General features: G+C 41.4%; 1 protein-coding gene across 3 annotated transcripts; it reads right to left on the bottom strand.

Moving 5' to 3' along the window:
* Positions 1–247: 247 nt before the first annotated feature.
* LOC147242017 (uncharacterized) lies at positions 248–11,232 on the bottom strand. 3 transcript variants are annotated; one of them, XR_015110956.1, is made up of 6 exons: positions 5,930–11,232; positions 5,383–5,478; positions 4,507–4,624; positions 4,302–4,394; positions 2,893–4,160; positions 248–2,133 (listed from the first exon to the last, which is right to left on the bottom strand). XR_015110956.1 is itself a non-coding variant. In XM_086191755.1 (5 exons), the coding sequence occupies exon 5, from the start codon at positions 3,731–3,733 to the stop codon at positions 2,972–2,974; it is 762 nt and encodes a 253-aa protein (XP_086047881.1). In that variant the 5' UTR covers positions 3,734–4,160; positions 4,302–4,394; positions 4,507–4,624; positions 5,383–5,478; positions 5,930–11,232; the 3' UTR covers positions 2,406–2,971. The 3 variants fall into 3 exon arrangements, 1 of the variants encoding a protein (XP_086047881.1); XR_015110957.1 differs by lacking the exon at positions 248–2,133 and having other exon boundaries at positions 2,406–4,160; positions 5,930–6,932; positions 8,273–11,232; XM_086191755.1 differs by lacking the exon at positions 248–2,133 and having other exon boundaries at positions 2,406–4,160.
* Positions 11,233–11,736: the final 504 nt, after the last annotated feature.

Here is an 11,736-nt window from a genome sequence, read left to right as displayed (position 1 = left end):
AGTGTTTTGAACCAAGTCCGGGGAGGTTGGGTCGGAACCATCGAGAAAACATAGTTGATTTTTGGCAAGATCATCATTTTTACTGTTGCTATTCTTCCCATAAGTGATATGGATAGTGTGCGCCACCGGGTGAGGTCGTCCTCTATTTCTTTGATTAGGGCGGTATGATTTAGCCGTGTCAAGTCAGACAATTTGGCAGAGATGTTGATGCCCAGGTATTTAATGTTTCCTGGCCGTAGTGGTGCGGCGAGCATACTCTGGAAACCTGAGTTGATGGGAAGAACAGTTGACTTGCTCCAACTAATAGAGTAGTCAGAAATGGTTGAGAATTTGTCAATGAGTGCTATCGTTTCAGGGAGAGATGATTGTGCATTCCGTAGGAAAAGTAATACATCATCAGCATAAGGGCTTATCTTATGGATCACATTTGTAGCATCAATTCCCTTGATGTTGTTGTTTTGCCGGACTGCAGCTGCGAGTGGCTCTATGAATATAGCAAAAAGGGAAGGGGAAAGTGGACAACCCTGTCTGGTTCCTCTTTGGAGAGAGAAGCTTGGAGAAGTTTGATCATTTGTTCTGACACAAGCACTGGGAGCGCGGTAAAATGTTTTGATCCAGTTCACAAAGTTATCTCCAAACCCAAACTTTTGTAATGTGGTGAGGAGAAAGTTCCAATTTACCCTGTCGAATGCTTTTTCTGCATCTAGGGAGACAATTATGGCATCCTTGCTCTGACTGTTACAGTCGTCTATCAGGTTGATAAGTCTACGTGTGTTGTTAGTAGAGTGCCGTCCTTTAATAAACCCGGTCTGGTCAGGATGTATTATGTGAGGTGTTACTTTTTCAAGCCTTCTAGCTAGCGCCTTGCTGATGACTTTAATATCTGCATTTATTAGTGATATTGGACGATAGCTTTATGGAAGTGCTGGGTCTTTGTCCGGTTTAAGGAGAAGGTTAATAATCGCACGGTTCATGTCGGGTGGCATGGTCGAGGTTTCCTGTATTTCAGTGAACATTTTGTAGAATATTGGTGCAAGCTCAGGCCAAAACTCTTTGTAGAATTCTGCAGGAAAGCCATCCGGTCCCGGGGCTTTCTTGTTTGGCATATGTTTAAGGGCTTCTTGAAGTTCCTCGATAGAAATAGGAGACTCCAGAGCCATTATTTGGTCTTGATTTAATTTTGGCAAGTCAAGTGTGCTTAGAAAGTTTTCAATGCAAGATTTGGATGGGTTAATCTCAGGTGAGTAAAGTTTTTTTTTATAGAATTCCCTAAAAATGTAATTGATTTCTTCTGGGTCACAGGTTGTTTCCCCATTGGAGTCCTTAATGGAGGATATTGTTGCTCTTTCTTTGTTCCGTTTTAGTTGGTTCGCTAAAAATCTGCTGGATTTATTGTTATGTTCAAAGTTCTCCAAGTGTAGTCTCTGCAGCTGAAATTGTGTTTCGATGTCGAGTAAATTATTTAGTTTTAGTTTTAATTCCCTTAATTCTCTCAGTAGGTGTTCCTCTTGGGAGGCAGCATAAGTTGTCTCCAAGGCTTTAATTTTTTCATTTAATTCTGTTTCGAGAGCTTTCTCCTGTTTTTTCTTATATGAAGAGTAAGATATTATTTTGCCCCGCATGCCTGCTTTTGCCGCCTGCCATAGCACACAGGCTGAGACATCAGGCTGGTCATTTATCTCACAGAATATTGTCCATTCCTCCTTAAAGAATTTAATAAAATTGGGGTCCTTGAGCAACGATGTATTAAATCTCCATTGTTTAGAAAGCGGTGTTCTAGTTTTTTTTGTGAGTGTCAGAGTGACTGGTGCCTGGTCGCTAATGACAATGGGGTGAATCTTGGTGTCAAAGACATCCTTCACAATTGAGTTGCTAATTAAAAAGTGGTCCAAACGAGAGGAGGAGTGGTGCACTGGTGAGTAGTAGGTGTATTCCTTAAGTGTGGGGTGGTGTGAGCGCCAAGCATCGCAAAGACCGAAATCACTCATGTACTGCTTTATTATGTCGGAAGATTGGCAGTTGCGCTGACTAGCTGCTCTACTGATTCTGTCCACTTGTGGGTTCAATACCAGGTTGAAGTCCCCTCCCACTATGAGTGCTGTGTCTGAGTGGGCTGAAAGTGCAGTGAAGAAGCTGTGGAAGAAGGAGGGGTCATCAACATTTGGACCATATATCCTGGCCATGCATACCTCTGTGTTGTGTGTGGCTATGGTGACTCTTACAAACCTACCTTCTGGGTCTACGATGGTGTTTTTACAAGTGAACCTGACATTTTTGTGAATCAGAATGGCTATGCCTCTTTGCTTGGTGTTATAACTCGCTGTGTATGTGTGCGGGGACAGCGGGCTTAACACATGCTTACCTGTTTTAGGTAGATGGGTTTCCTGTAATAGGACAATGTCTGCTTGTAAATTTTGTAGGTGTGTTAAAATTTTAAGCCGTTTTTCACGTGAGCCGATTCCACGTACATTCCAAGTGACAAACCGTAGTTTGTTCGTGTCTAAACTAATCTACTGAGTGTAAGTTGTAACAAGTAGGTGAGTGAGAGAGAGAATGTGTACCTGTATCTTTGTGCACGCGCGTGTGTGTGTGGTGGCGCCAGAGAGGATGAGAGTGCATGTGTGTGGCAAATGTAACAATATTATATCCCTGCACTACAAACCATATAAACATCACATTTAAAAATAACATGTAACACAGAACAACGAAAGGAAAGACAAAGGGGAGACATAAATACACACATAAATACTCACATAAATACACACTCGTGAGTAAACTCGGCATGTAGCAGTCTACCATGTGTGTTTTTATGTTTTAGGCTTAACACAGTATTAAGAGAGAAAGAAGAAAAAAAAACACAAAAAAACAACGAATGAGAGAAACTGGTGTTACCTTAATCCATGACCTTCATCATGCTAATACAATTCTCGGCTGAATCCGGTGAGTTCCGTGTGGAGAGAGGAGACGCGCTTTAGCAGAGCCAAGGGGTGATCTCCGGATCACGGAACAGCTGGCCGTTAACGTACAGTTTATCCACCGCGATGACAGCGCGGGATCCTCCGTCGATGAACCTCTTCCTTACAGGGAACAGGCGTTTGCGGCGCTCCAGCATCTCCTTAGGGAATTGATCGTTCACACTGAAGTCCATTCCTCTCAGTTCCCTGCCCCGGCTCTTCACCAGCTCCTTCTGCTTGAAGTGCTCGAACTTCGCAATGATGGGTCTGGGCCGCCGTTTCTCTGGTCTCTTCCCTCCAAGGCGATGCACCCGGTGGAAGGTGATGTTCTTCACGGTCTCCATCGGAAGTTTCAGCTGTTTGTGGAGGAAGTCTTTGATGGACATCTCGGGGTCTTCCTCCGTCTGCTCAGGTATGCCGGAGAATACCAGGTTGTCCCGCATGCTCCTAGCTTGGATGTCAAGGATAGCCTCTTTCATCCGCTTGTTCTCCACTGTAATCTCCGTCGCCCCCTCGGTGAGTGATTTAATGGAGGCTTTAAGGGCTTGATTTTCAGCGGCCAGTGAAGCCACCTGTTGCTGGCTGAATTCCAGTGACTCACAGAGAGCCTGGAACTCTCTGTGGAGGATTTCCACTAGAGAGAGTCTTGCATCGAAACTTGTCAGTTTTTTGTCTATTGATTCCAGAATGTCTCCGAAATCCTTATCGGGCAATGAGGGTGCGCTGGACGGTCGGCTTCTTTTAGGAAGTGGGGTCGTCACGTTGTCCGTCTTGCCCATGACGAGTTGGTGGTAGCACTCGTCGACGTACTCCTGCAGACTTTCCACTGTCTCTTCTTCCAGATTTATTTTGAGGATTGTTTGTGGATGAGAGAGTTGAAAATCGCTTTCCGTGGTTTGAGTTTCCGATTGATCTAACTGTGTGAATCGGCGTTTAAGGAGTTAGCTTGTTCTGGTATCTTCAGATGTGTGCCGCCATGTTGAATCACGCACAAGTGTGACGTTCACTCTGACATGCTCACAAGGTTCACTCTCCTAAGTTTGGAAATCTGAGCATGCTGTCTTCCTGATTGACTGGGCCAATAACTTCGCTTGTATCTGTACCTTCAGAAGAATCCTCACTACTCTTAGGAATATATTCCTCTCCACTGTCATCTGAGGTGAGGTCAAAAAGCTCATCTGAATCAAAATCAATCTGTCTGTTCACCTTCAGAAAAGAAAAAGTAAATTCAATTAAAGTCAGCACATGATTAAACACTTTCCACAGGCACATAACTCAAGATGCAAACTATCAGTAATTAAATTTCATGCACGTTTTAATCTCTTCTCTACATAGTGTGTTGCTTACTTGTATGCTTTTGGTCCTCCTCAACCTTGGAATATAATCTCTGTCCTGGTCGGTGATGCTAGGTCCAGACTCAAACTCAGAAGTCGGACATGTCTAGAGTGTCCAAAAGACATGTAATTTGCATTTGTACCAATGTACAAAAAGAAAGAACATGAACAAACCACCATACATGTAAATGCTCAAAAATGTATTAACATTACTTTACCTGGCAGCTTCCATTCAACTGGGAAGGACTTGTGCATGGACTCAGATTCGTCAGAATCTGTGTAATCTACAAGTGTAACTTTGTCAGTTGCAGGAAAGAGTTCTGGTTCATCTGAACCCTATAAGAAAAAAAAGTGAAGAAATGATATATATGACAACAAAATACGCAAACATATACATCTGTATAAAAACTGACGTGTAGAAAAACTAACCAAGACATTGTCATATTGTTCAAAAAACTAACATGTACTTTACCATGGTGGCATTAAAGTAATTTGAATATATGGCAAAGACACGGCATGACAAAAACTATTCGTGAATATTGCTATTTGAGGTGGAAACTATAGATTTGTAGATAATTACTCATATGACTGTAAAATCCATGTCAGCAGCCATCACTTTAGTGTCCTGTTTACAAAAGCATTTGGGTTAACTGGCAGTACTGAATACACCTGGAAAATATTTCCTGTATCTGACTTAAAATCAAAGTTACTTTTGATAGGTTCAAGTTGGCTGTGATTCTGTCTTACATAGGTTGCCTGCTGTAGGAATACTGTAATGATTACAGATGAAAAAAGGCAGAGGTGAAGTATGACAGGACTGAATTTATGTGTGACCAAAAGCTGGTATGATGGGGACTATCATTAAATCTGTATGATATCATCTACCTACGATGGTCCCAACAATTAAGAGAAACCAGACAAGTGTGTGACGGTCCCCATTAAATCACAAAAACCAGAGTGTGCTTGGCACCGTACTTGACGTCAGAGCTGTAAAGATCTAAAGTAAAACCAAAGAGTATTCACAAGTGTAACTCTTGCACACATTTGACTAAAACTAGAAACAAAAGAAGGGTTTAAAAACAACAGATTATTACCATCATCTGGGAGACTGAAGATCTCTGCGCAGTGTGCTCTGCTGTTCTGGAGACTTCAGTGTCCAAAGACTCAGTCATAGAAGATTGTCCTTCGGCCTGGAATGATAATTCATAATCATTATGGAGTAGCTCGTCAACAGAAACAAGTTAGTTTAAGAGACAAAATGGGAAGGAAAACATCTGTGATATTTATGTTTGAACCGTCCTTTATCTGATTCCAAATCGTCTTTTCTCTGATTCCAAATCGTCTTTTCTCTGATTCCAGTCACAAGAGTGTAGCCTGTTATAGCACTGTAGTCACCATTACAGTTGGTGACTACTATTACAGAAACCAAAGAGTATTCACAAGTGTAACTCTTGCACACATTTGACTAAAACTAGAAACACCAGACATTGTACATTATTAATATGTTGTAGTATTAAATAAATGAATGGAAGTTGCGTTAGTGTCAATCTGTAAAACTGTAAAACATTCACATTCATTAACCTTTCTTTCCATGAATGACAATTTTTCACACTCGCATTCAGTGACTCATTTATGACAAACCTGTTTCCTCCATGGCCAGTCAGTTCCACCATAGTCATATGACATCTCTTCTCCTGCATGAATGTCCCTTAGAGCAAATAGACAGAGGTGTGGTTTGCCCTCAGTTATGATCCTCTTCATTTTGCAGTTTGGATGCTCGTGGTCATCATTAACGAGTCGTCCAAAGCTGTCATCTTCTTGAGCTGCATCAACACTTTAGAAAGGCAGCAAATAAGTGATTCGCCTCAAAAAATTTAATCACTGATTGTAATTTAATACCAGTTCTTAAAAAGAGAGCTTCAGATACACAAGACAGGCCACTTACTAATGGTTATAATTGCTAACTAGTTGACCATTCAAAAATCTAAAACTTAATGTAAAAGCCTTCCCACCATGTTTTTTCTTGCCAGTAGAAGTCAAACATGAAAACAACACATCTACTGTGATATGCCCTCCTCCGCCTTAGAGATTCTTCAGAATGTATTAGTTCCCCTCTGTACTCCACCACAAAGTCTCCTTTTCTGAAATGGACCTTGGCAAACACACCTCGCCCTAGTGCACAAGCAGATATTGTTAAAAGCTTTACAGTTGTGGTATTTTTTTGTATCCCTATTAGCTGCATAAACAGGGGATCTAAGACATCAATAATCATCATGAACAGATATCATTAATAAAAGGTTATAACTACAATAACACCCCAAATATAATAATTTCAAACTTTGGTTTGTGCATCCGCATCCAGTCAGGCCACCAGACCAGAGCTAATGTCCTTGATAGATAGATAGATCCTTTTTCATCCCCAAATTCAAAATGCACTGCTAATTTCTGTGCAACTTTCCATGTCTTCTCTTCACTAAACAAGGGTACAATTAAGCGGTAAGAATAAACACATGCACACATACTGTACCTTTAAAAGAGTTAATGTATCGAACTTCCAAGGCTGCTGTCTTGTCAAGGGCCTTGACAGCATGTTCTATTGCATCCTGTCATGGTGGTTTCCTGCATCTCCTTGACATTGCAAATCCTAAAATAAAATAAAATGCTTAGATATTTTTAGACAGCCTCATAAATCTTTTCATAAAAATTCTTTGTTAGCTTTAACAACCAAATGTAGACCACCAGAGTGTAACACTTTAATATACAAGGTTCAAACTTCAAACAATGCAATCAGAAAATGAACCACTCCATATACCAAATCTAAATTGGAAAAAAAAATGGCAACATGCTGAGCCACTCCACACCGCACCTGTCCCTCACTCAACAATAACAAATCAGCCTAAATTTGGGTTAAAAAACTCTAAACCAGTGTTTCTCAAAGTCAGTTTTTGAGTACTACTGCCCTGCATGTTTTAGATGTCTTCAACAAGTCTGATTCAAATGAATGGATTGTTATCAGGCTTGAACCATATTTCTCTCATTCAGCTTTGCTTTCTCTCAACACCTGCTCCCTCTCCTGCTCCTGTTGTCAGCTAGCTCTGCTATCAGCTCACTCGCGCACACTCTTTCCCAAATATTCAGTGTGTTGCGCTCTCTCTTCCAAATTCAGCATGTCGGATCCTGACAGCCTTGCAGATACCTAAATCAGACCCAGGACTGCTGGCAATGGCTATTTCTGGGGGGTTTACCCGCATTTAAAAACCCTACATATATACACTAATTTTGGTGTAAAAAAGGGTATAAGACATGCAGGGCAGTGACGCTCGAGGACCGAGTTTGAGAAACACTGGTCCAAACAACCTTATAACAGTTTACACACTACCTAATTGAGAAATGATGGACTCCCTTTACAAAGGGCTTCATAATATTAAACTGGGTGCTTCACTTTCCACTTTCAAACTTATACCACTAACATGAGGCATAGCCCTCATGTTAAACTTGAAAAAGAATACAAAAAAACTTCATTGTGTCCCATTTATCGTGCTACTTTATGCTTTACTGATTCAAAATAAAATGAAACCAACTTTTTTTTTAGCCAGACACGTGCCTGCTGTTCCTAACAACTTCGAGCCGATTAGCCAATTAGCTTAGCTAGCTAACGTTGTTAGCTTAGTTAGCTAGCTGGCATTATCATTCATGAGTAAAGAAATTGTGGTCCGTGCACAAACTTTCTTGTCTTTTGACTTTTTAAAAACAGAAACACTCCTGTTATTTGTAAGAAATTGTAACATTTATTTTAATATTTTTATGTTAACCGAAGCTATCTAGCTAGCTCACGTTCAGGTAAATGTGAGCTTTTATGGTTACCTGTTTAAAAAAAACAAAAACATTTCTTCATGGTTTGACCACATTTAGACCACATTTAAATCATATAAAACAAGCTCAGTTCACTGAAATAAATCCTAATGTTGTGCCAGCACAACTTACCTTTTTATTAACGCTGCTCTGGCTGCTGTGCTGACATTGAAAGGCGAGACTGCCGCTTCTCCTCTCTCCTCCGTAGTTCCAGCCAAGGAGCGCTTGTTTCGTATTATGAGCACGTCTTGTAAGGGTGGTTATACTGTTATAGATAAAACTTAACAACTCCGCCCACCGGGCATGTCACGAAAACCGTATCAAGGCAATCCAATCTGTTCATTCAATACAAACGAAACTTTTTATCCATAAAGAGTTTTCCCCAATTTTTCTTGATTATATATACATATTCCTCATTAATATGGCGTATGAGACATTATACCCCTGACTTGGAAGTTAGGATAATTAAGCACTAGTTTATCTTATAAGCAGGGGTGCACATAAGTGGTCCGCATGCGCGCATGCGTAAGGAACCTGGACAAATGCGCTCGGCTTCAAAGGCTTTTATACGCTTTTGCGTACCGACTGCTACCGAGCGCGGGGAAAAGCACTTCTCAAATTGTCAAAGAGACAGGCCCCGCTAAGTAATTATTTTCGTGTTCCGTGTTTCGTGTCCCCGCGCTCGGTAGCGCTCATGTGCACCCCTGCTTATAAGCTTGTTTGCACACGCCAGCATGTCACTGCGTTGCTATGGTGCGACTTCGTCTGCAGTCAGGAGGAGCGGAGTCAGATAATACTGGTGTGTGCAGTGACCACTTTATCAAAGGTAACATAATTTATATGGATATGTTTATGAAGCTAACTGTTTCCTTACATTGTAACGTTAAAGTTATATAATCTAAGCTAGCACAGTATGGGCTATCTTCCATCTCGTCCATTCGGCTTTTCTTGCGAACCACCATCTGGCCCCAATAAAACAGTTAGCTAAAATCCATTAAAATATTCTGATTAGGGAAGGTAATCGAATGGATAAATTAAGTAAAATAGAATATAGTTGTGTAAAAACAATAAAACATTCCAATTAGGGTAGACAATTTGATAAATATATTAAATGATTAATGATTAACAAATAACCAGTTGTAAATACGTAGTGCAGATACAATAAATCTATGTTTAACCAGTATTCAGTGCGAATAATCCGTCTCTGACTGCATGTCCCTGTCTGGTGTCCGTACAATGCCACAAAGACAAGTAAATGTGCTTGCACATGCGCAGGAGAGCCAAGTGTGTGTGAGTTGTGTGCTTGTGCATTACCAACTCCTACCACTAGGTGCCGGTACTGAGTTACCTCTCCTAAGCACATATAAGCACACAAAGTTGGTTTCTGTGCATTGTAGGGATACCCCTGAAAATGTGACAGGGCATCCCTGTGACCTTCTTTTCACTGAATTCAAGGTTTTTTTTGTGGGTTTTTGGTTCCCACAAAAATTTTGGTCCCCACGCTGTGACTGTGTATTCAGGTTTTGAGCCCCACAATGTGATAAAGACATACACACACACACATACACACACACACACACACACACACACACACACACACTCACTCACTCACTCACACACACTCACTCACTCACACACACACACACACACACACACACACACTCACAGTCACACAATAAAAGCCAACAGCCTCAGCGGGGAGGTACGCGCTCTTTTCCAATGTTTGTGATGTACATATTAAGAATATGTATGTTGAGAAATGGCGTGTTTTTGGTGTTGAACTTTGAGCTCAAATAAACTCTTGGAAAGGCGAATGATTGGATTTTCTCATCTTTCAGTCCAGCACCTTTGAAGTTCTCTCTGGCTTTGCTTCTGAAACTGTCACTGGCTCCTCTGTTCACACTGGGTTCCACGTTGACCACTGAAGGAACTCGTTCTAAGAAAGAAGTGCAGATGACAGATTTATTTATTTATATTTTTGAAAAGCTTCACGTACCCCTGGAGGACCTCCACGTCCCTCCATTTGAGGACCAGTGCACGACTACATGTCTCTGTCCCGCTCACACTTTGGAAGGGTTCCTTTCTCCAGTTGTAACTTGCATTGAGCAGATTGTTTCCATGTTTGTTACTCCTACGTTTGATGTGCAGTATATAATTTATCTCGGAGAAATAATTCTGACAAAGGTATCATAGAATGAGGCAAACACCACGGACTACAGCGCAGCACTTCATTAGCATGACAAACCAGCAGATCATTTTCAGATGGAGGCAAAATTGCACGTATTATTGTTCCTTACATCACCTTGAGTCAGAATCAATGGTTTTTCTACTCTGGACGCTATTTTTTTATTTGAAACAATGTATTACACATGTCCCATTTCAGACAGAAACAATTCTAATGAACATGGAATGAATTCATAAATGTCACATTGGCTTTAAAAAGATGTTAAAATAATTCCAGAGAAGAGTTAATTGAACAAGCAGCTATTTAGGCTGAAAAAATTGAAATCAATTAAGTTAATAGATGAGTAGAAAAGACTAGAAGACATTTAACTTTCCTAAAAAGGTATCTTCTCAATCAAATAACCTGGCGTGACTGTCCCATGGTCGCCACCGGGGAAACAACCGTTTCTCAGGTGGCCCACGTGACTCACCCCTGCTTTTATTCTCTTATTTTCCGTTTCTATTGTCAGACAGTCAAACAAGTGTGGAGTACTGATTGAAACGAGGCCCATTCAGGTGTTCACCTGTTAACCATAACTACCTGGAAGCTCTGCTCTGAGCACGTTCTCAAACCGAGCTCTGAGACACGCCCACTGACTCTCCTCTGCCTGTCACTCAACAGAGTACCGAGAGGCTGCTGGGGAGAACAATCTCACCCTGGCGGACCGCCACCAGCGACACTTTTCAACTTAGAGTTGCTGGTTTGGTCTCGAGGCACTAAATCCTTAACAGCGTCTGAAAAGTCGCTAAATCTCGCGACCAAATGAACTGAGAACCCTGGGCTGCAGAACCGCTCCAAGCGGAAATGCTGATTTGATTGGCTGGAAGCGTCACGTGGGCGCTGCGCGGGCTCGAGGCAGAGAAGTGCTGGGCTCAGACGGTGACGACAGACATGCACGCGCCCAACTTTCAACCCACGAGCATGCGATCCCAAGGTAGGGGGGATACCTAATTTTTCCAATAAATGTTAACCATTTCCAGGACATTTGTCCTTTTTTAATCATTTTCCATGACTGGAAAACTGTTGACCAGTTTTCCAGGTTTTCCAGGACACGTGAGAACCCTGTAGTGAATAGAACTGTCCTTGGGGATGAATCAAGTATTCTGTTCACGATTCTGATTCCAGAATTTGCTGTTTTATTTCATTGTTTCACCATGTGATTTTTATTGAACATAGGATTCATGGCGGGAGTGATGAAGTCAATAAGTAGGAGTAAGGATGAGTCATTTTCTGTGCTTGGGGCGAGTCCTCAATGGCTGTCTGTGTCCCACAACATGGTCTCACAGCAACAACAAAATCATTGGTGAATGAATGATAAATATAGCAACTTCTGATCAACCCCTATTGATTTCTTGACACCAATTCTGCGAAT

Source organism: Aulostomus chinensis, chromosome 21, assembly GCF_037954235.1.
Source record: "Aulostomus chinensis isolate RoL2024-O1b breed Wild chromosome 21, RoL_Achi_v1.0, whole genome shotgun sequence".
Classification (NCBI taxonomy): Eukaryota; Metazoa; Chordata; class Actinopteri; order Syngnathiformes; family Aulostomidae; genus Aulostomus; species Aulostomus chinensis.
The sequence above is the reverse complement of the archived record's forward strand: the minus strand, read 5'-3'. Positions and strand labels throughout refer to the sequence as shown.